Source organism: Ochotona princeps, chromosome 12, assembly GCF_030435755.1.
Source record: "Ochotona princeps isolate mOchPri1 chromosome 12, mOchPri1.hap1, whole genome shotgun sequence".
Lineage (NCBI taxonomy): Eukaryota > Metazoa > Chordata > Mammalia > Lagomorpha > Ochotonidae > Ochotona > Ochotona princeps.
In genome coordinates, this window is record NC_080843.1 from 53,965,693 (window position 1) to 53,990,361 (window position 24,669).

Here is a 24,669-nt window from a genome sequence, read left to right on the forward strand (position 1 = left end):
AATGTTGACTAAATCAGTAACGAATATATATATATATATATATATATATATATATATATACACACATATATGTGTGTGTGTATCAAGGAATACAAGCAATGCTTTTTTTTATTAATTTCCTGATATGTGTTTGTATGTTTCATTCATTGCAGTCACAGTAAACTATTATTGACAAGGAAATTGAGGCTGAGAGAGATGAACAGCTTCACAAGTGAGTTTTGGAAGCAGTTTGCTTTCATAGCAATTTTTCTTCCTTTCCCAAATTTTCCATGTTCACCACCAGAGACCTAGCAACTGTAGCCCTTCAGAACATATAACAATCTAGCAATAAAACTTTATCCTAGAGCCACCCAGAAAGATCTCTTCTTTCCCTTGACTTTGCAAGAGTGTCCTAAAAATCCTTCTGCCATAGGCTGATAATAGATTCTTCACCATCTAAATTACTGATTTCCTCAAATGGATTATCCTATTTCCTCAATTTCTGCTAGATCATTGTAGGAAGAGATTGGCAGTGATAGGAGAGATGCTGCTGGCACATTGCTGGGAGGAGGGAGGTGAGAACAGCACATTAACAAGAGTGTAGGAAACTAATGTCAAGCTCTGCACTTTAATGTGATCCTGCAGCGGGGGCCTGAGACAGCATAGTGAAGGACTCTGGCAGGAGTTTGATTCTGAAGTAAAACTGACTGCGGGAATTCAGCAGAAACAAACGCAGCCTCTATGCAAAAGGAGGTTATTTTTTCAAATGCATGCCCTTTTCTTCATTTATGAAGGGATACATTATGCGACACTGTTTGAGTTCATTACGCATCTTTTTCACTGCACCGTTTCCTGTACACTTCTTCATCTCGCCTTGATGCTGAAAACTTGTAGCCCCTTTCGCTGTTTTGTGAGCTTCACAAACATGTACACACAGGCGAATGTGTGTGTGTTTTACTAATATGTATAGAATATAGCATAGTTGCATGGAATCGCGTATTTTCTCTCCTTATTTTCTCTTTAAAATTCCCTCTCATTCTTCAGTAATAGACTTTGTAGTCTGAACGCAAAGTGGCCTCTCTCAGTATATTCACATTGTGATGTGTGTGTGTGTGTTTCTGTGTGAGTGAGCATTTGCACATTTGTGTGTATGTGAATGTGCGTGTGCATTACTTGGAAAGAAGAAATAATGGGACAGGGACATTAGGGGATTTGGTATAGAATGCTGAACATGTAGTTACCAACTGCTTTGGAGCCTTTGGGGAGGTATTGCTTCATTAAATCCCATAGGCTTCCAAGTGACCAGGGAAATGGTGGTCACTTACTTCCCTTTGGGCACAGGGATAGTTCCTATCCAACTTCAGTTGTCTACAAAGAAATGTCCCTGCAGAGTAATGGGAACTCTGCATCTTATTAGTAGTATCTAATAACTGTAGAAGTTTCTATTTCTACAGACTGCTACCAATCTATAAAAAGGTTGTCACATTTGCCACAAATATTGTTTTCCTTTACTTTTATTAAACACTCCCAATGGAATTCAGTAAGTGTTAACTAAGTGGGATAAAATGAGCTAGAGACACCCCCCAACTTTGCTGCTATCTAATACTATCTTTTCCTTTCTTAGGTTGTAAAATCAACCTTGCCAACCAAAATAGACTGTCTTTGTATCTGATTTCTTTCCAAATATTCTCTCTCTCTCTCTCTCTCTCTCTCTCTCTCTCTCTCTCTCTCTCACACACACACACACACACACACACACACCCTTTCATGATAACAGTAGTGAAAATGGAATTGTTAACTTCTTAAAATCATGCCTCGTGTACTGGATTTAGAAGAAATGTTGAAGAAGATCTGGTATACCCACACATGTAGTGTTTCTTTCTATGCTAAGCTTTTTCTTTTTAACTAAGATTTCTTATTTACCTATCTATGTATGTATTTGTATGAGAGAGAAGTCTGGACTGCTGGTTCACTTCTGAAATGCATGCAAAAGCAGGAACTAGGAGTGGCAGAGCTCGGAATCTACTCAGATACCCTTTGAGGGTGGCAGGGACCCATCCAGTCATGATTTATGTTAGCAGGAAGGATCGGGTACTGGGTAACATATCTATGGCACTATAATGTGGGATGCAGACACCATAACCAGCACCTTAACTGCTAGGCTAAAGGCCTCATGAACACTAAGCATTCTTGCAACAGAATTATTCTCTTCTGCTTCTTCGTTACCTACTTTATAACAGAGCAGCAAAGAGAGCAAATAGCAATGAAAAGAAAGGCAGGAAGTGAAGAGAAAGGCTTAGTCTCCAGAAAAGAAGAAAATCATCTAAAAAAAATAGAAAAGGCAGCTATGTTGGCACACTGGTATAGTTAACACAGAGTTGACATTAACCAGGCCCAGAATGCCAGCCAGCTATTGCCTGCTTTTCTCCCTGCAATGTAGCATTTGTCTAGGTACAAAACCTAAGCAGTTGCCTACTGCTGAACTACTTAACAATTTATAAAATACACTGTCAATTTTTCATATAAAAAGTCTGCATATGTATTCATACATGCTGAACATGTATCTCTTGTGAGTTTTGCTGAACAGTTTTCTCTTGTTTTTGGACATTTAAAAAAATTTTCAGGCAATAAGATAGCTTTTGTAATAGGAAAAAGTCATTTCTCTCTCAAGTGTCGATTGTGCATACCATTATACAGAAGGCATGGATGAAAAAGACATTATTAAATGTTTGAGCAATTGAGAAATAAATATAAAGTATTTTCATTGGAAATCTATAATAGTAGCATTATAACCATCAATCAAAGGAACATAAAATTTAGAAACCTTACTCAACAGGTGGGTTCTTAATATTCGTAAGTTACAGCTGTAGTAGTATACCATTTTTAACCATTGCTTTGACAAAGGTATAAAAATTTGACAAAACTGTGCACAGTACTAAAACACACAGGCTTTTCTTTGTTTGTAGTTTTTTTTTCTTTTTTCTTTTTGGTACCAACATGCAAGAGAGAGCATTCAGCACGTGTCTTTCTTGGGCGGGGACCATACTGCAATCTTTCAGAAAAGCAACTTAACACTCTTTAGTGAAAGAAAAACCACAGAAAAATTTACTCATATTTACACAGTCGTGCTGCTATGCATGGAAATGGAGGAGATACTCACCTATAGTCTAGTGATGGACATTTGGCATGGCAGTTATAACACTGCTTGTGATGTCCACCTCTTATATTGGAGTGCTTGGGTTGGGCTGTAGCAAGTGATGGTTCCAGTAGTTGGGACCTTACTTACTATGATGGGAAACCTGGACTTCGGCTTCAACCTGGTCCAGTTCCAGGTATCACAGGATTTTGGAAAGTAAATTGGTGGATGGAAAACCTCTCTCTAAAAGTGGAAGTGGTGATTAAGTTAATCACTCTAGAGTTTTATTCAGAATATGACACACTCGTTACAATGATGTTTTAAAAACTTCAGAATGGACATTTGGTGCAGTGGTTAAATAGCCACCTGGGATGCCATGTCAGAACCCTGTTTCCATATCTAAGGAGGCAACAAGTGATTGCTCAAGTGGTTGGATTCTTGCTCTCATATGTGATACCTGGACTTTAACTTCCCCTTACATCAGCTACCTACTTCCATATCCATACCCCGAATTAACATTATTATTAATGAAACTATCTCTCAGACTACGAACTTCCCCCTTCTCATCTTTTCTACCAACTATTTTCAATTAGATATGTCCAACAGTTTCATTGGGAATCCATCTTTGATTTGGAAGTAGAGATGCATATTGAATTATATCTTCACATCTGAATATCATAGTCTCTATTATGGCATTGCTATGCATTCCCTTAAATGAAAAGCCATGAAACAAAGTCAACAACAGGTATGAAGTTAAAACAACAACAACAAATCACAGCACTATGGATTTGAAAAGGTGAACCACTGAATAATCAGTGCATGGGTGATGAAAAGAAAACACAAAACCTCTTGGGTAAAGTGATGCCACCATGAGATCTATGAGCCAGTGATGAATTCAACAAGAGAAAAGAAACCATTTGGAAGAAAAGAAAATGAAGTAACAAATATGAAAACACACGGGATGCAGTAAAAACAGTATGGAAAGGATTATTGATCTTACAATTTGCATGATGGCTTCTTTATAGTAGAGAAAACATAATGGTATTTGTCCTTTTGAGATTGACTTATTTCACTGAGCATAATGGTCTCTAGTTGGGACCATCTAATTGCAAATGGTATAATGTCACTCTTTTTAATGACTGAGTAATATTCCATGGAGTAGATGTACTGCAGTTTCTTTATCCACTCTTCTTTGGATGGGCATCTGGATTGTTTTCATGTCTTTGCTATTGCAGATTGTGCTGCTGTAAATATAAGACTACAGATCCCCTTCTCATATGCAGTTTTTATTTTCTTTGAGTGTATTCCCAGAAGCAGGACAGCTAGGTCATATGGAAAGTTTATTTGCAATTCTCTAAGCACTCTCTACACTGATTTCCATAATAGGTGTACTAGCCTGCATTTCTACCAGTGAAGAACGGTACTTTTCTCTCCACATCCACACCAGCAGGTGTTGTTAATAGAGTTCTGAATGTAGGCCAACCTCACTGGAGTTATATGATACCTCAGTGTGATTTCCATTTGTATCTTCCTGACAACTAGGGAGCCTGAGCATCTTTTCATATGTCTGTTAGTCATTTGAATCTGTTCTTTTGAAAAATGTGTGTTCATTTCGTCCACCCATTTCTTCACAAGGTTTTTGTTTTGTTTTCATTTTTTACTGTCCCTGTGTATCTGAAGCTCTTGTAAATCCTGGATATTAGTCCTCTATCACCTGTGTTGTTTGCAAAGATTTTCTTCCATTCTGTTGGTTGCTTCTTCACTTTGTTAATAGTTTCCTTTGCTGTACAGAAGCTTTTTAGTTTGATGTAGTCCCATTTGTTTACTTTGTCTTTGACTGCCTGTGCTTTTGATGTTTTTTCTAAGAAGCCTTTTCCCGTTCCTATATCTTGGAGAGTGCTTCCTATGTTTCCCTTTAATGGTTTGAGGGTTTCTAGGTGTAGATTTAGGTCCTTGAATCATTTAGAGCTGATTTTTATGTAATGTGACAGGTGCGGGTCTTGCTTCTTAAGTCAATAGCATTTGTTGAAGAGACCAGAGTTTTCCATGGATTGTTTTCATTTTTTTTTGTAAAGATTAGTTGGCTATACATGTTTGGCCTCCCTTCTGGGATTTCTATTCTGTTCCATTGGTCTTTTTCTCTGTTTCGGTATCAGTACCAAACTGTTGTAATGACCACTGCTCTGTAGTAAGTCTTGAGATCTGCAATTGTGATTCCTCTGGCTTGATTTTTTACTCTTCGGGATAGCTTTGGTATTTGTGGTCTCTTGTATTTTCAGATGAATTTTTGTATCTTCTTTTCTATTTCTGAGAAGAATGTGGTTGGGATTTTGGTTAGGATTGCGTTGAATCTGTATATTATTTTTGATAATATGGACGTTTGGATGATGTTGATCCTGCTGATCCAGGAACATGGTAAGTTTCTCTATTTTTCAATGTCTTCCTCTGTTTTTTTATTTTTTTAAGATTTATTTATTTTTATTGGAAAGTCAGATATACAGAGAGGAGGAGAGACAGAGAGGAAGATCTTCCGTCTGATGATTCACTCCCTAAGTGAGCGCAACGACTGGTGCTGCGCTGATCCAAACCCAGAGGTCAGGAACTTCTTCCAAGTCTCCCACATGGGTGCAGAGTCCCAAGACTTTGGGCTGTCCTTGACTGCTTTCCCAGGACACAAGCAGGGAGCTGAATGGGAAGTGGAGCTACCGGGAATAGAACTGTTGCCCATATGGGATCCTGATGCGTTCAAGGAGAGGACTTTAGCCACTAGGCCATGCCACCGGGCCTGTTTTTTTAAATGTTGTATAGTTTTCATTATAGATGTTTTCCACATATTTAATTAGCTTAATTCCTAGGTATTTAAGATTCCTCTCTGCTGTTTTAAAGGGGGCTATACTTACAATTACTTTCTCAGCCATGAAATTACTTGTGTACACTAGTGCCATTGATTTACGTTCATGAATTTTGTATCCTGATACCTGCCAAAGTCTCTTACGAGTTTCGATAGTCCCTTGACTGAATCTTTTGGTTCTCCTATGTAGAGAATCATGTCATCTGCGAATAGAGATAATTTCAGTTCCTTATTTCCAATTTGGATTCCTTTAGTTTCTTTTCCTTGCCTAATAGCTCTGGCAAGGACTTTTTAAATTTTTTATTTTATATTATATCTCTTACTTTATTTAATAGACATAGAATTTATAGCCGAGAGAAGTAGAAAGACTTTACATTGATTTTTTCACTCCTCAAATGCCCATAGTAACCAGGGTTGTGTCAAAATTCCCTTCAGGTGTCCCATGTGGGGGGCAAGCACCTAAATCCTTGAGCCACTGCCTTCTGTCTGTAGGGTTCCCATTTACAGCTGGGACTCAGGCCATTACTCCTACATGGATGGGATATATTCATCCATCAGTGGCAACTTAGCTGTCGGCCACATCCTCTCTTGTTTTGTAGTATCACCTGGTGAAATTCCATTTCTGTTTTAGTCTAGTCTCTGTCCACTGTGTGCCTCTGCTCAGGAAATCACGAGAATTAAAGAAAAACATATAACCGCTTTCACTAGCTTCCCTATAAATGCCTGACCCCTAACTTCAAAAGCAAAGTTAGGGGTTCCCCACAATCCTCCTACACTTCTTGAGTACGTATGATTTCCCACTTTTGCTGGCTCCTGCACTTAATTTTCATAATTCCTCAAACGTACAAGTCCACATGTCTTCTTGCCTTTTTCTCAGGTGATGTCCTTTTTTTTTTTTCTATTTTACTCTAGGATTTTTTTCCTGTTTTTCTGTCTAGTTTCTAGATATCCGTACTGGTTGTTCCTCATTATTTCAACCTCCAAATCTTGAAATGTCAGAAGGTTCAAATTTCTAACTACTATTTCTATCTATACTCACTTCTCACTTGCTTAGTGACATTCAGGCATATGTCTTTAAATACTATTTGTATGTTGATGACTGTCAAGTACATCTCCAGATTTCAAATTTAACATGCAAAAACCATATCCTTATCTTCATTGCATCCTAAAACCTCTTTTCCCAGAGTTCTCAGCAAGTTGCAGCTCCATCTGTTCGGGTTGGGATGTTTAGTCATTTTTGAAGTATCTTTTTAATGTTATATTTCATAACCAATATTTAAGACATTAGCACAATCCGTTGGATTTGCTGTTATAATATACTTATTATTAGGCTCCTTATTAAACTCTCCAGTATGATGTGTCTTAGCCATCGAGAGCTTCTTCTCTTACTAACTGCAATGCCCATCAGTGCGCTCTGCTTTTGATCTCTGTTCCCTTCAGGACATTGTCAACACAGCAGCCATACTCATCCTGCTAAAGGTGGGCATTCACTGTCACCCTGATGCTGGAAATATTCCAATGCTATTTTATCAAACTAAGAAAAAGAGAAAAATTCATAATGTATGTCAAACACATCTGCAACACTTCACTTGTTACTCCCCCCCCTTTCATACACAAACTACTCTTGTGAAAGTGACAGAAACTCTAGCTACTCTCGTGACTCAGATTTTTTGCTCTTGCTTCTCCGCTTCTAGAAACACAGGAACCTTAAACAGAAGCTTAATGTGATATGTCACATTTCTCAGACTTCTACACAAACAGACCTACAGGGGTAAGAGCATCTTTCTAGCCTCTGAAGAGCAGCAATCGCTCCTTGCTTCTAGAGCCCCTTGTTCCCTCTTATCCCACTGTATTTGTCTCTGTGATTTCTAGACTTTGGTATCCACTCATTTATCAATTCACTCTTACACATGTTATTTCACATTGGATGTGTTTCTCCTTCCCCTTCATGAATGAAAATGTAAATTTTATCATGTGTACATCATTATATCACCAAACCCTAGCAAATGGTTAACATACAATTGATACTAAAATGCATTGTTGAATGACCAGAATAAAAATTAGCATATATAGATTATAACTAACACAGGAAATAGCCAATATTGTGTGAGGAATGCATGTTTGTACAATGAGAATATTGAGCTTTATTTTGATCCCTTAGAAATATAAGTGTTCAAGAGATGAATGAGAGAGGAACCCTTTCGATTCTGATGTCTCCTTAGGAGTTGAAACATGATTTTTCTAACTCTTCATCCAAAATGAAAATAATATTTAATAGTTACTATTTAAGATGTATTTATAATAGTGCATTATGAAGACCCTCATGTCATTTTAGGAGACAAATGAGTTAGATTTTTAGTCACAAAACTGCGCATCGGACCTTTGACATCTGTCGTAGCAACGTTGGCCTACCAGTCATTACTCTTCTACCTTTTAGGGAAATCAAGTGCTATATTCTGTCCTGTGCTTATAGGAGAGGAGACAAATGATTCTGATGAAATTGAACAAGACGATTGTCTGCTCTGCCTCCTTGTAATCCTACCATTGCCATATAACACACACGTCTCCCTGATGTAGTGATTCATGTGCTTTCACATTTAGTCAACATCACAACCGGGGATTACTTTGAAAAGCCACCAAAATCCATTTCTCTGTCTCTTATTCCATAATGAGAAATCGCTTGGATAAATGTCTACCGTTGAAAATGCACAAGTAAAATCATAGGGAAGTTAACTGGATTTGTCATTTTCATGTAACTAAAAGTATTTGAGGCAGAACTTAATGCAGATTCTCTCACTCTAGACACCTATTTCCAGGATGCCAAAGCTGCCCTACCACCAGAAGGCATTCACTGATCAGGAATTTAGAGTGTGGAATCAGGTTGCATGGATCTCTGTGTCACTATAAGTAAGAGAATGGTAATCCTCAACCTCCCCAAATGACTGAGAACTAACTCAGATGAGGTCAAGAGGACAAGGCTCAACACCATGGTGAGGAGTGACCAATCTTTGTGTCCCACCCAGCAAGGCATGAGCCAATCCATGCCAGCTCTTTCCTGTCAGATTTCAAGCTCTACTTTCTGTTGTTTGTCTATTTATTTTAGGCTTTTTTTTTTTTTTTTTTTAGTTTGTATGATTGTTTGTTTGCTGTGAGGGGTTTTCGAAGCGATCCCGATGGTCACTGCGAGGGAGGGCGGGGGTCCAGAGGTGGAGCCAGGCTCGGATCAGAGAAAGCTCTCCTCCCTGGTCCTGAAGGACATTAATTGTTCTTCTGTGTCTGCTGACCGCTCAGGGCTTCTGGCTGTCTTTCCGATGACGTTGGTTTCTACGCGGTAGTGTTTGGACTTCTTCCATCCCCTGCGGGAGCTCCAGTTGGGGGTGGGTGACCTCAAAGTACTCGGCCTCCGAGGGCATCCCATTCCCTGTGGCCTCCTTGGCAGTTGGGGTATAGTCCTTGTTGCTCGTATTAGTAGTTTATGTTGAAGATCTGGGAGTCTTCATGGTTGGGATCCAAGCTTCCTCCTTACCACCTGCTCCACTCTGGAGAGCCCCCCTGCTCCACGCACATGACCTCCTGTTAAGAGGTTGTCAGGATCGCACCCGATTCCCCCCTCATGCATTGGTATAGTAGTTTTATTGTTGTTTAGTGCCGCATTGAGTCTGCTGTCTATGAAATACCAGATTTGACCTTGATAAGCTATATTGTACTTTTTTCTCACTCTTTTTATGGTCCTGAAAGATTTCCCTGCACTCCCTCCCCATTACCGGTTAATATAGCGTATTGAGGGTATAGTAGGTTTTACACTTTTTTGATGTAGATCTTAAGTATTCTGACATTAATTGTTGTTTTATAGATTATATCGCATTATCTTATTGCATTGGATACAGGTTGTTAGAGATTGCACTAATATTACAATATACAGGTACTATCTTTCAAGTTGTCATCTTTTCATCTCAGATTAAGGCGAACATGAGGATTTCCCTGCACACCCCCCCCCCCAAAAAAAAATGTTCTGCACCTTAAATGTCGACAAATATCTTGTTAGAGTTACAGGCCAGTCTGGATTATCCCAAAATCTGCCAAGATCAACAAAATTATACTTCAACACAACAAATGGCTAAATACTAAAATGAAATAGACATGAGACAGCTGAATGGTACCCTGTGGCCTTTTCGGGGTATATAGCAGCCGGTCCGGTCCTGTATATAAACTAAAATTGAGATGTCAATGAGCTAATCATAGGTTGTGGTTAGGACTTGTTTTTTTTTGTTATTTTGTTCTTTGTTTTTTTTCTTCTTTAACATACTGGTTACTCAAAACTATGTCAATTCCATAATATTGCAAATTGCTGTTGATGTTATATTGGGACTCTTAATTGACTGTGATGATATTATACCAGCTCTGACTTCGGAACAGAAATGGTCTCCCCAAGAAACTGTTCAACCCATCTGGACAATAAGTAGCTGGACTCCATGCTTAATATATGTTTGCAAGGAAAGAATCTTGATTGAATTTGAACTGTAATGCTGCATCAAGGTGGAGGAATCCACCAGAGGGGAGGGGAGGGGGGAGGGGGAGGGGGATCCCCAAAGCCTATGAAACTGTCATATAATACTAAATATTAATTAAAAATTAAAAAAAAAAAAGAAAGACAAAAAAAAAAAAAAGAATCCATTGCTTCAGACGACAAGATAGCTATGCGATGTCATTCTGATTGCCTGCTCTGTGCTCATGTTTGCCTGACAAAATAAAGCATATTCATTGAAAAAAAAAAAAAAAAAAAAAGAGGACAAGGCTTAGCTGTTGCTTTTGTCATCACTGGATCCCAATCCTATACACCTTTTTTTGGTATCAGTTTAGCAGATTTTTATTTGTCTCAAATGCTTACCATATTTTTCTGAAAAATATGTATGAACCAAGTTCTTATGGAATTTTATTGTTTGTGTGCCTCATACATCTTTTCAAATCGATACTGTGCCTCTCTGCTGGTGTTTTTAATTCACAGTGGACTTTGAACAGGCTGTAACACAAAGATGTGAAAATGCAATATAAAATGAACATTAGCTTCACAAATGCAAAAATAATTATTGCTATTAAGTCTCTCATACTTAATACTGAATGCATTTTTAGTTAAAGGCTGGTAGGATTAAAGCTATTTTATAGCAGGAGCCCTTAATGGGAACAGGAAACCAGATATTATGATGTACTATTGCCGTCACTATTCTCGCTAATATTTTTTTTTTAAGAAAATGAATGCTTTTCTCTCCTTTTGGTAACAAAGTGATACCTTACCACCCAGACTGCTCTCGATAAAGGCAGCTTAATGGAAATTCAATTTTATGGAATAAATGGTAGGAAACTATGCTATTTGATCTGGCTTCTGAATTTTGGATTGAATTGGATAAGTGGGGGAGAGGACACAAAAAATAAGAAAGATATGAATGGAAAGTTTGATGCAAATGATTAGAGCATATAGAACATATGCTGAATTTTAGTGCAAAATATAATTTCATATAAAGGTATGTTCTGGTCTTTTGTTACACGACCTTTTGCTAATTAAACAAATAGTTAAGACACAACAAAGTATCAAGAACAATTTCTAACATAAAGTAGATTCTCATCCAGTGTTTCAATAATCCAAAGGAAAGAGATGTTCTATAAATAAGCATGTTACAAATCTCTAACATGACAAGATGAAACCTCAGACGCATCCATTGAAAATGAAATATTCAGTGTTCTTTATTATTCAGATATTCCTTGGCATGATATTGCATCAGTTAAAGATGTGCCAAAATTAGTTCAAAAACTTTTTTTTTCTGCTGAAAAGCATTAGGGAAGTGGCGTTTTAGTAAAGCAGTGACGCCTCCATCTGGAATGCCCATCATTCCATATCAGAGTTGCTGTGTTTGAGTCCCAGCTCTGTTCCCAATTCCAGCTTCTTGCCAAGGCACATCCTAGGAAGCCTCTGTACCTCCATGGGAAGCCGAGATTCAGTTCACAGGTGCTCCTGCCTTCTTTCATTTTGGCCAAGCTCTAGCTGTTTGTTGCAAGCATCTAGGAAGTGAACCAGCATATGAAAGACACATCTTTCCTATTCAATTGTGTTTATAACTTACACTACCAATAAGAATTTTTGTACATAAACATATTTTTAAAACATTTTAAAAATTATATGTTCCATAGACTTTTTCCTTTTTTAAAAAAATTATTATTTTATTTTCGTTGGAAAGTCAGATATACAGAGAGGAGGAGAGACAGAGAGGAAGATCTTTCGTCCAATGATTCACTCCCCAAACAGCCACAACAGCTGAAACTGCATCAGTCTGAAGCCAAGGGCCCAGAGCCTCTTCCAGGTCTCCCACGTGGGGGCAGGAACCCAAGACTTCGGGCCGTCTTCAACTGCTTTCCCAGACCAAAAGCAGGGAGCTGGATGGGAAATGGGGCTCCTGGGATTAGAACCGGTGCCTATATGGGATCCCAGTGTGTGCAAGGCAAGGATGTTAGCCGCTAGGCTATGGTACTGGGCCCATAGACATTATATTAAGCTTTGTTAATGTTTTTAACTTAGAATTTCTTGGAACTACTAAACATATGACCATGCAAACTGCCAAGCAGAGATGGATTGTTTCATGTCTTCTCTTGTTTAGCTCATTTGCTATCCAGTTATGATCCTGAATATGTTGTCTACTCTCTCCCCCCACCTCTCTTCTCTTAGCCAGTGTTCTCTGTATGAACTTTGTGCAGTTCCACAGTGTGTAAGATTCGTGCTTCTTGGCCTGCTTTATTTCACTTAATGTAGTATCCTCCAGGTTCAACCATATGGCTGCAAAGGGCAAATTTTTGCTCCTTTATAAGGCTGATGTATCTTAACATTTTTGCTGATAATTTACTGTCTAATACAACCTTGGACAAAAATTCCAAAGTAATGAAAAATATAAATTGTGAAGATTAGCAGTTCTGTTTTGCTCAGTTTTGGTGGAAAGAGTGATGACTGTATTGTTTGTTCTACTGTTGTTTCTTGATAATTGTTACCAAGTTGAGAATAGTAGTGAATATTATCTTATGTCTTGTTTTTAGATTTATTTATTTTTATTGCAAAGTCAGATATACAGAGATGAGGAGAGACAGAGAGAATAATCTTCCATCCAATGATTCAATCTCCAAGTGAGTGTAATGGCTGGTGTTGTGTTGATTCAAAGCAGGAGTCAGGAACTTCTTCCAGGTCTCACACACGGGTGCAGGAACCTAAGACTCTGGACCGTCCTCGAACACTTTCCCAGGCCACAAGCAGGGAGCTGGGTAGGAGGCGGGGCTGCTGGGATTAGAATCGGCGTCCATATGGGATACCGGCACATTCAAAGCAAGGACCTTAGCCACTAGGCCATGCCACCAAGCCCTTCTTATGTCTTTTTATTATTATTAATTATTTTGCATTATGTGACAGTTTCATAGGCTCTGGAAATCCCCCCACCCCTCCCCACGCCCCTTCCCCCTGGTGGATTCCTCCACCTTGATGCAGTATTACAGTTCAAATTCAATCAAGATTCTTTCCTTGCAAACATATACCAAGCATAGAGTCCAGCTACTTATTGTCCAGATGGGTTGAACAGTTTCTTGGGGAGACCATTTCTGTTCCGAAGTTAGAGCTGGTAGAATATCATCCCAGTCAATTAAGAGTCCCAATATAACATCAACAGCAATTTGCAACATTATGGAATTGACACGGTTTTGAGTAACCATCTTATGTCTTTTTATACATGCAATCAACTTATTTGAAAATTATTTCTTGTAACTAGTTACACTTAAATAATATTAAAAGAATTTGCATTTCTAGACCCGCGTGATGTCACAGTGGCTAAATTCTTGCCTTGCACATGCCAGGATCCGAGTTGGCACTGGCTCATGTCCCAGCTGCTCCACTTCCCATCCAGTTCTCTATTTGTGGCCTGGGAAAGCAGTATAGCATGGCACCAAGCCTTGAGACCCTGCACCTGTGTGGGAGACCTGAAGAGGCTCTTGGCTTCAGTTCAGCTCCAGCCGCTGTGGCCACATGGGGAGTAAACCAGCAGTGCACGATATTTGTCTCTGTGAATCTGTCTTTCCAAAAAAAATAAATCTTACATTTGTTTTTCATTTCTGATTTAAACCACGCTTTCATAGCATGCTGTGTTATTTACATACACAACTAGTGTCCATTCTACAGATATTCCTTGTCCATATTGTTAGAGGAGAGAGAGAAAGCAAGCCGCTTTCGGTCACTCAGGTTGTCACAGCAGATGAGGGTGGGCCAGGCAGAAACCAGGAGGCAAGACTTATACGCTTGGAGGAAGTATATAACAGGAAGCCCAAATGTTTGAGCCATCACTTTCTGGCTCCAGGGATACACAATAATAGGAAACTTTAGTTAATAAGAATGGACTCACTTTATATCTGATGGCTTAAATACATTCTTCTTCCCTTTAGAAAAAGGGAATTGGAGATTTCATCAGGACATTGTTTTCACTATTTTAATATATAAATATTTATAAATATATTTAATATAGAGACCAGGTGGAACTCCTTGGTCTATATAGAGACACATTTCCTCAGATTCTGACATTTGTCTTGCTACTTATGCCACATTTTGCTTTTTATCTATCTGTTTCTTATTTTCCATTTAAATATCTTGTATTTACCTGTTAAATCTTCTGGATCTTTCTCAAATCTCCCACATTTTATCTGAGATGAGTGTGTGTGTGTGTGTGTGTGTTGAGTTCTCTTTTCTATTTTCTCCTACTTGATATCCAGGGCCTTTCTACTAAGAAACAATGCATGTTTGAATCAAAATAGACCTGTGTCTAATTTCAAATAGGATGCTTATTTTCTTTCCAGAAAGTCTGGTTTTCCAATTTCTTCTCCTTGAAAACAACTATGTAGTTAGTGTGTTCCGGTTAAAAAAAACCTATCTTATCCCATGCAAATGGATATGAAAAGCATCGCAACTGAAAGATGTGATGATGCCCCAAATTGAAGGCTATCTTTGTACCAACGTGGAGAAATCGCAATTTTAAAAAATGAGTATATAATTTCCATCCATTATGACTGGAGGCCAAAATTTTTTGGTTTTTCTAGGAGTGTCTGTATGTTTTTCCAAAGTAGAAATGATGGATTTTTCATATCATTTAATTTTATCCTCATATTATCACATATGAGGGTATAAAAGAAATTAAAGTAAATTTCAAGTATGAACTTAATTTGATGTAAGAAATTTTGAGAATCATTCATGGTCTTTTCTTCATAAAATTCACTTCCTTGAATTCTTTCAAACATTCATCTATTTGCATGTTGATCGTTAGTTCAACATTAGTCTAATTCACAGCATATCCATCACTTCAACAATCACCACTGCCTCTCTCGATCCACATCAACAAGAAACTGAGTCAGAAATCAAAGACAAACACAGAGTCAAGGCCTTTTCAGGCAGGTGATTTCTTAACTACCAAACCGAATAATTTTATATGTATCTTTAAATTGAAACTTCCTTAAGTTTGTATGAATGAAAAAGTCAAATACTCTGTAAATATCAGAAAGATAAATGTGAGATTTATAATACTGAAATTTTGTTGGGGGGAGGGAAAGTTCTTGCTTCATTATACTCAAAAAACCTATCTTCTGGTATCTGGTTAAGCAAAAATATGTGCTGGCTGCATGCTGTACTATGGGCAGACTCTCAGTGAAAACCACCCAAGGGGAGCAGTTCCCCACATCTAGTGATCAATGGCCCACTCGCTGCAAGGCAGTTAAGGTGAAGTGCATACAATGTTGTTGTGTTTCCAGCATATTATAGAGTAAAAGGAAGCTCAACAATTATTGAAATTATCAAGTTTTAAAAATACTTATTTATTTAAGAATTATTATATTTTTGGACTTATAAAATGGGTCCAATAAAAATTTTCAAAGCTCAGGCTTTCTATAATTGATGAAATCAGAAATATTTATGCACTAAAACATTTACATCACAGGGATGTTTTAAATATTAAAGCTCATTCCCAGAATATTCATTCCTGACATTCTCACAAAATTGAACCAATTATTTATTCATTTCTCTTTAAAATTATCCATTGGCATTGTAAACACATATGTGATTTCAGAGCTTGTGTTGTGGTGTAGTGTGTAAAGCTGACACCTGTAGAGCCAATATCCCAATGGGTACCATTCCTGCCCTGTCTGCTCCATTTCTGCTCCAGATCCCTGTTAACGAACATAAGAAAGTGACAGAAAATGGGCAAAGTTCTGCACCTATGTGGAAAACCTGAAAGAAGATCCTGGCTCATGGCTTCAGCTCAGCCCCGCTCCAGCCATGGTGACCATGTGGGCAAAGAGCCAGAAGATAGAAGTTCTAGATCTTTGTGTCTATCTGTGTCCTTTTACTACTCTGCCTTTCAAGTGAATAAATAGATCTTTCAGAAAGTATGATTTCAATGTGATCATGTTACATTGCTTTTTTGTATAACTTCCTAAAATATTCTGCTGAAATGTTTTATAATTAATACATTTAAAATTTTTGGTAGATTGAAAAGTGTGTAAAGATCTCGAATAAATTTGCTCTGAAACTAGATTCCTTTAAATGGCATCTATCATTTGAATATATTTAAAGCATACATTTATTTTAATACAGATATTCAATCTTCTACTTTACTCCCCAGAGGGCCACAAGAAGTTAGCAGCTACTTTTGGATCTCCTAGGTGAGCTCTGAGACCCAAGACCTGTTTTCTGAGACTGGATCAATGATGGAGAAGCTGCACCTTCAACCATCGTGCATATGAGATGCTTCCATGTGGTCAGCAGCTTAACACACTGTGCCACAGTGCAGACAATAAATATAACAACTAATATTGTTTGCTTTTCCCTAAATGTCTGCCAAAGTTTGTTCAAGACTGAGCTTTCTTCAGTTTTGACTAATGGAATTTTTACTTTGAAATAAATATATAATCACTTTTTAATGAATGTTACATTTAAGAATTAAAGTATACGCTTAAGTGTTAAATTATACATTGATCCTGCTTAAGCTTATGGTACTATCTCAACGGCTAATCTACTCCCGTGCTTACCAACACTTTAAAAAGCTATCCAATAGTATCTTCACTATAAATTGCTGGCATATATCTTCAAATATCCTCTTAAAGAGATCATTTTATTCTTTACTGTAATGTTTCCTGTAAAATGCATAAGTATACGTATTTTGGGGTGAATTAAATAACAAAGCTAAATAATCAACATATTTAAAATCATATTCTTACTTAAAAACAGTGGAACTGGTTGTGGTCTTTGTGTCTTCTTTTTCTGCATGATTCTTCTCCTAATGATCTGTTATGTTGTCATTTATATTCTACCTCCAGTATATTTTAATGTGAAAGAAGTCATTTTTCCTACCACATCTGCCTAACTTGTCTTTATGTAGCATTTATTTTTCACAGATCCGTCTGTGACTTTGTACAAACAGGGATGAATATTAAACTACAAATCATAAAGCCAAGTAGAAATAGCAAATTATACACATGCATGGGGTCAGAAAGGCAGATCAGGATTCTAATTATATTTTCTACTAACTCACGGAGAGACCACATCTGTAAAATGTGACTATTCAAGGTTGAGGGTTAATGTACCTAGCAAATGATTACTAAATGGTGGCTGTTACTGTTTTCAGACTTGTCATCCCTGGAGTATAAACCAAAGGAAATCATGTGAGGACATACGGGCAACCTGATTCACTGGAAATTCACCCTGGTGACTGGATTCAGTGTTTGTTTATTTCTAATAGAACAACACTGTTAGCAGTAAAACTGTCCTTGTCATGTGGAAAAACTGCCGGAAGAGGCTAGATGAAAAGAGAAAGCCTGAGAGGAGCCTTCTTATTTCCTTTGCCACTTTTAATCACTGACTGCATGTCAAGCGTGGAGACAATGAAACACACCAAAATCAAACAAACACCAAAAGAGGAAATGAGTTAAGGAACTCAAAGACTTTTGCCGCAGAGGAAGAGATTGGGTTTGAAACAGGCTCTTGATATTTTCCGGTGTATTTCTTGGTTATTTAGGGAGTCAACATCTCTGGGAAAGAAAATAAGTAGGGAGTAGGAAAAGTTTTTATCAAGAAAAATATGTTCCACCACCATCTATTTTAAGATTGCACAAAATGTCACATCTCAGATTAAAGAAAGAAGAGTGTGTCATTATATTGGAAAGTTGTGAGTGTGTGCGTGTGACGGGGGATGGGTATCTTCCGATTTTTTTCTTTTTTTTTTTTCCTCTGCTTGTAGAGGAGAAAATTCTCATCTCTCCGGAAAAAAAAGAAAACCTAAAAAGAAGAGAAACCTCACAAAAGACTTATGAACTTTGTTCAACAGAGTCCATTGCATGAAATTTCTATGCTTGAACAAATGAATGAATATTCATCAATTCTGCTTTCATTTTAGGTGCCTCCCATACTGCTTGATAAGCAATTCTCTGAATTCACACCGGACATTACACCAATTATCTTGGCAGCCCATACAAATAATTATGAGATAATAAAACTCTTGGTTCAGAAAGGAGTCTCGGTCCCCCGACCCCATGAGGTTCGCTGTAACTGTGTGGAATGTGTGTCCAGCTCGGACGTGGACAGCCTCCGTCACTCACGTTCCAGACTCAACATCTACAAGGCCTTGGCCAGTCCGTCTCTCATTGCGCTGTCAAGTGAAGATCCTTTTCTCACAGCCTTCCAGCTGAGTTGGGAACTCCAAGAACTGAGCAAGGTAGAGAATGAATTCAAATCAGAGTATGAGGAACTGTCACGACAGTGCAAACAATTTGCTAAGGACCTCCTGGATCAGACAAGAAGTTCCAGGGAACTGGAGATAATTCTTAATTACCGAGATGACAATAGTTTGTTAGAAGAACAAAGTGGAAACGATCTTGCAAGACTAAAATTGGCTATTAAGTACCGTCAAAAAGAGGTAAGTGTTGCCACACTCCATTCATCAAAGTGCCATAGAATTTAATCACAGTGAAGCAAACTGCTGCTCACAAAATTAGTTTTGGGTTTTAGAGCATTTTCGATTTAACCGTAAGAGGATGATGTTCATTGTTTGCAAGGTTAGCAATTATGAAGCACACTGAAGAATGGAAATAAGAGGTTTGCTAGTTGGTAATGATTTTTGACATCTGCGGTAAAATGTACTCATCGACTTGTGCTACAGTGGAAAACTAAGGCGTTTTGAAATTTCCAGGCTGAGAGCTTTGACTCTTCAATTTGTAAGTCTTATGTTTTAAGCGTCATGTATAGAATTCCTTGAATTTCAATGATCTCATCTACTAATGGATTTAATAGTTGCATAATTTAAAATATGCACATATATGTTAGAAACGTTTCCCTTATAAATTCATAGAAAATGTGTAATGTGTGAATGTATAAGGTCTTATAGCCATCTAAAAGGTATTATAGTAATAAAATACACTGTTACAAATTACTAATAAGGAAAAATTCTTGTCCAACAGCAAATGAAAATGTTCATCTTTAATCTCTAGTTTACTGTCTTGTTCCTAATGAGGAAAAATCTAAAGAAATTGATTGCAGAGAAGTATTTTCTCAAGAAGTTTTCACAGCTTTAGAAAATTTAGTAATAAAACCTCAGATTTACACATATGATGCGCATGATTGTTTTGTGTTTCCATGGCAATTACTATTTGAATGAGTTCCCTAAATATTGCTTTCTACTCTTTCTAGAAAATGCTGATTGTCTACTCACTGTTGGGTGACAGTCACTATTTATTCCAGAATAATAGTAGGAGAAATGATGTAAGATTTTAAAAGAATGAGAAAAAGAGACTTCTGAATTTGCAAATATCCTTAGTATCTTTTAAACTTGGACTTAGTAATTTCGAGCTAGCCTTGACTGCTTCATCTACTGCTAGTTATTAAATAATTAAAGTTCAAGAAGCTTGAATTTATTTCCTGGATTCTTCTACTGGTTGAGCCTAATCAGTTGTCATGGTAGCCTGAAACTAGTTGGAAGGATTTTTTTATATTAACAATGAAGGAAAAAGTTCCTGCATGATTTTCCTCGGACTCCTAAATGACACGCATGCTAGTTCAGGTCTTTTTCAACAGTATCAACTCATTGTTGAAGTTTCCAATGCTTAGGGCTCAGAGACTTAGGATCACAGAGGAACTAGAATAACTTTAGTGTACAACTGCAAGATAAATTTACATTATTTGACTCCAGTTGTAGATTCTGTCTCTAGACTCACCTTTTCCTTGTTTTTTTTGTGCTTGTTTGCATACAAAAGAAAATCTAGGGACAACGTTTGTAATTAGAGGACTGAAGAGTCTCAAGTCCTAGGCAATTTGTTGTAGTCAAAATAAATTGTTGCTGATGTTATGTTGGGGCTTTTAATTGATCGGGATGATACTCTGCTGGCTCTACCTTCAGACCAGAGATGGTCTCACCAAGAAGCCGTTGAACTTATCTGGATAATAAGATACTGGACTCTATGCTTGGTATATGCTTGCAATGAAAGAATCTCAACTGACCTTGAACTGTGGCAATGCAGCAAGGTGGAGGAATCCACCATGGGGGGAGGGTTTGGGGAGGGGTGGGGGGATCCCAGTGCCTATAAAACCAGTAAATAAATAAATAAATAAATAAATAAATGTTAACGATGGTAATAAAAAAAATCAATAGGACCCCGGGAGTTTTGCGTCTAGTACCACAATGTCATCTTCTCCGCATCGTTGAAATACCTCAGTGCACTCACAAAGATGCCAATAAAATACTTAATTTTATCTTTCCTGTCATCCACCATCACTGCTCATAGCTGAGTCTTCAAGAGAACAGATACACTCGTAAAACATATCAGACACAGTACCAAGCCTTTATGCTCAGCAGTCACACAATGACACAGTGACACACAATGACCTCTGTTCTGTCTGTTCAGTGGGGAAGCAGGTTTTTCTCGAATAGATTTAGAGTCAGCGGGAAGGTTTATGAGCTATACACTACTGCCTCAGAATACTGACAATTTCTTTTTCTGCCTTAAATCGTTCAAGTGATTGTACTGTGCTGTCCTCAAAATTATCAATATTTGGCTTGTGAGTTGAAGTTGTAGATTTCCTTGATTTTTGCACGCAGAGAAGGCAGACCTGCTAAATGTGGTCTATTATCAAAGTCACCTGGAGAGCTTTCAAAACATACTCTAGCACATACTCTGTCAAGAAGTTGCCCTACCAGTTAATCCTGCGATTATCATGCATTTCAATCTCACACATTAAAAAAGAAACTGTCCGTTATTCTTTTCAGATTTATCTGTTTATTAAAAAGCAAAGAAGAACAGAGAGGGGAACACAGATTTTTTTTCTTTCACCCACTAGTTCACATCTGGGATCGGGCCAGGCCTAAGCCAGAAAACTTGAACTGAACCTGGTCCTCCTGTACAGGTGGCAGGTTCCCAAACTGTTGGGCCATTATCCGCTGGCTCCTGAAGTGTAGAACTAGGGAATTGCATCAGAAGTGGAGCTGCCAAGAAAGGAACCCATGCTCAGATATAGGATGCTGGCTTCTCAAGCGGCAACTTAACTTGCTGCACTACCCCGGTACAGTTATATCATTTCCCATTTTGTCATTTGTTATAGTCACAAGTGCTTTGTGGATTAAATCCCTGTTTTTCATGTCAAAGGAAATTTATTATTCTTACAATAGATTAGCATATTAGGTATTTGAACCATTAAAGTACACTTCCTGTATAATGTATACATTTTATCCCAGCCTTAAGGCTGTCCGAATTCTCTTCCAGTTATAGGCTTTCAAAAGTAAATCACATCCTAGACTACACACTTGATTTTGATATGTCCTCACTCTACTGTTTTTGAAGATTTATTTAATGGTTTGTTTGAAACAGGGAAAAGAGAGAGATCGTCCATTCACTGGTTAAACTAACTTTAGGTATTGATTTTATGTGTTGCTTGAACCTCACTGCTTTATTTACATCAGGACCTAATGTCACATTGCCACACCTTGAAATATTAAGCATATGATAGTTTTTTGATACATAATACTATAATGAGTGATTGGAGATAAGAATAGCACTAGGAAAGGTGATATAAAGCAGCATTCTCTCACTTTATTTTCTCTCCTATTTTGTAGTGCTCACTCACCAACCAATTGGTTGTAGCCCTAGGTTTTTCTTTTCTCACAAATGCACACACACCTGCCGTTGCTAGGCAAAGGCAACATGAGTCCTTGATGCTTCAACTCAGTCCCCTCCTAAGAACGAAATATTGCAGTGTTGCAGTGCCTGACACTATAGAATGGGGGAAGCAAATGCCTGTTCAGGATTGTCAGCTGCAGACAGAACTGTGACAGGTCATTAGGCATTTAACACCAGGTTTCTAGAGCTTAGAATTCAATCCATAGGAGGTTTTTTTTTTTTTTAAGCAAATAAAGTGGAATATCCTAATTCACATCTGAAAGTTTTTTTATCTTTCATAGTTAAATTTGAAATTGGACAATTGCATACATTTATCTCTATAAATGGCACTAATTAAAAAGTGACATATGTATGGTTCAGAAAGTGTAAAATCACAGTGAAATATAAAACATAGCTTTTATTTTATGGAAAATTAAATATTAAGATGATTGAGCAACTTATTTTCAATTGATTTTCTATTCACCTGATAAAATGTATATACCATCATTCAGAATAAGTGTCTCTTTAAAGATGTTCTCATTTGTTGTGGATATCAAATGAAAACGTTGGTCTAATGCTAATACCTGGAAAATTCCATTGTGTGTTAGGTATCTTCCTTCCATCCTCAACTGAGTTGCTTTTCTGTAAGACTGTTATATCTGCGTAAGATGATTGACTGGCCAGGGATTATTATCAGATCAGCCAAGGTCTGTTGTTCAGAAATGACCATTTAGTTTCTCGGTGATGAGCCATTTTCTTTATTTTGTTCCACAAAAGCTCACAGTTTAACTTGAGAGCTATTTTATTTTAGGCTATTGTATACTGACCCAGATTTTCTCTGGGATCCACCGCTAAAGATAATTTGAAATTACAGAATTCTGAATTTGTGGATCCATCACATTATCCCAATCATTTTTTTTTTCTGGAGAAACACAAGAGTTCAATAGATTGCCTTTAAGAAATTCATGAAGCAAAAATATTATAGAGCTCACGAAATTTTGATGACTTTGAATCTTCTTATAAATTATATGTCATAAACAATGTTTAAACTTTTCCCTCATTCTCATTTTCCTGTGACCATATTAGGTATACTCACAGTTTTTCTAAACAGCGGCCGATTATTTTATGTTCGAGTTCTTGGAATCAGAAAGATCCTGTAAAACTCCAAGACCCATGCCTGTCCTGAAGTTTGGTGATTCGTGACTCTAAAGCTGTGTGTTTACAGATGGCTTCTCTGTGGTACAGAACGGGAAAGTCATCACACAGGATTACGTGTTTATTCTTTGTGCTGCACGCGGTTCATCTGCAGGTGGCACGCAACTCGGCGGCCGCAGGGAGAGTAAAGCGAGGTTCTTGCTCCGTGGTTCCCTCTGGGCCTTCCTTCTATGCTTGCCAGCCCTTGCATGTCTGTGAAAGCGTGCTTTTCCTGTCCCATAGCACGAATTCCATCTTAAATCATGGTACAAGTTTTTTTGCCCTCCATGGTAGTCTCTGAGAGTGGTGATTTTCCTAGGCAGCAATGGAACCAGTATCCCAAGTACCTCTCTTACTTTCCTTTCCTTATGCCCCTCTTTCATCGCTGGGGTCAAGACAGGGATCTCATAAGCAGCTGTTAGTAAGTCCAGCAGGAAGCTGGTGGAGGGGATGAGGAGCTTTGGCTGAAGAACTGCCCTGTAGACAAAGAGATGCCATCTTTCTCTCCCTGGAATTCCACAAATGCTTACAGGGCATCTGCTCTGTGCCAAATATTGAGGACAGCAAAAATGAGAAAATAGCAAGCCCTAAGCCAAGCTTGGCTCTCCTCCAAAAAGTTTCCTAGAACTGGGATTTTTGTTCCTACTTATATAAATCAAATGAAATCTCCAAGAACTACTCTCTTAAGGCCCATTAAAACGGATCATAATTTTGCCTGAGACTTTAATGGGAGTCTTCCTGACAATGAAAGTACCTTGATTGAGTTTCAGTGGAAATTAGACATCACCTGTGCAAAGAAGTTAGCGAAAGGCATTGCGGGCTAGAAAGGCCACATGCCGACGCAGAGGGGCAGACATGCGCATGGAACAGGAGGGCACCTTGTGTGTGCTTTCTCTCTTCTCGCCACACGTTTGCTCTTATTTCTCTGCTCAGTGTTTTTATTAGGCCTCATATCATGTTATCAGCTTCTCAATGAACATCTCCACAACAACTCCTTTAATTAATACTGTGTCCTCTCTTGCACTGTTGTACCTCATTAACTCCCTTCCATATTTCAGTTTTATTCTCTCCATGGTCACCACTCAAATCCCAAGTGATTTAGTTTCTCGTGTTTGGTCGCCTCTAAATGATACTCATCTGCTTGTATTAGAGTTTTTTTATATGAGTGTTAGGGCAAATCCAATGCCTAGATCAGTGCTTGGAGCCTACAGTAGGTTCTAAACAAATGGTCAGAATTCAGGGTAGGCAGAAGCTAAGCTTGGAAAACTGGTAACTAGCTTGCTAATACCTAAGATGGACACTCCTA

General features: G+C 38.0%; 1 protein-coding gene across 1 annotated transcript in view; it reads left to right on the forward strand.

The window, feature by feature from the left end:
• TRPC4 (transient receptor potential cation channel subfamily C member 4) overlaps nucleotides 1–24,669 on the forward strand; it is a 173,467-nt gene that overhangs the window by 67,484 nt on the left and 81,314 nt on the right. Inside the window, exon 3 of the mRNA XM_004577508.2 lies at nucleotides 18,422–18,940. Within this exon, the coding sequence (XP_004577565.2) occupies nucleotides 18,422–18,940 (519 nt within the window). The remainder of the gene's footprint in view (nucleotides 1–18,421; nucleotides 18,941–24,669) is intronic.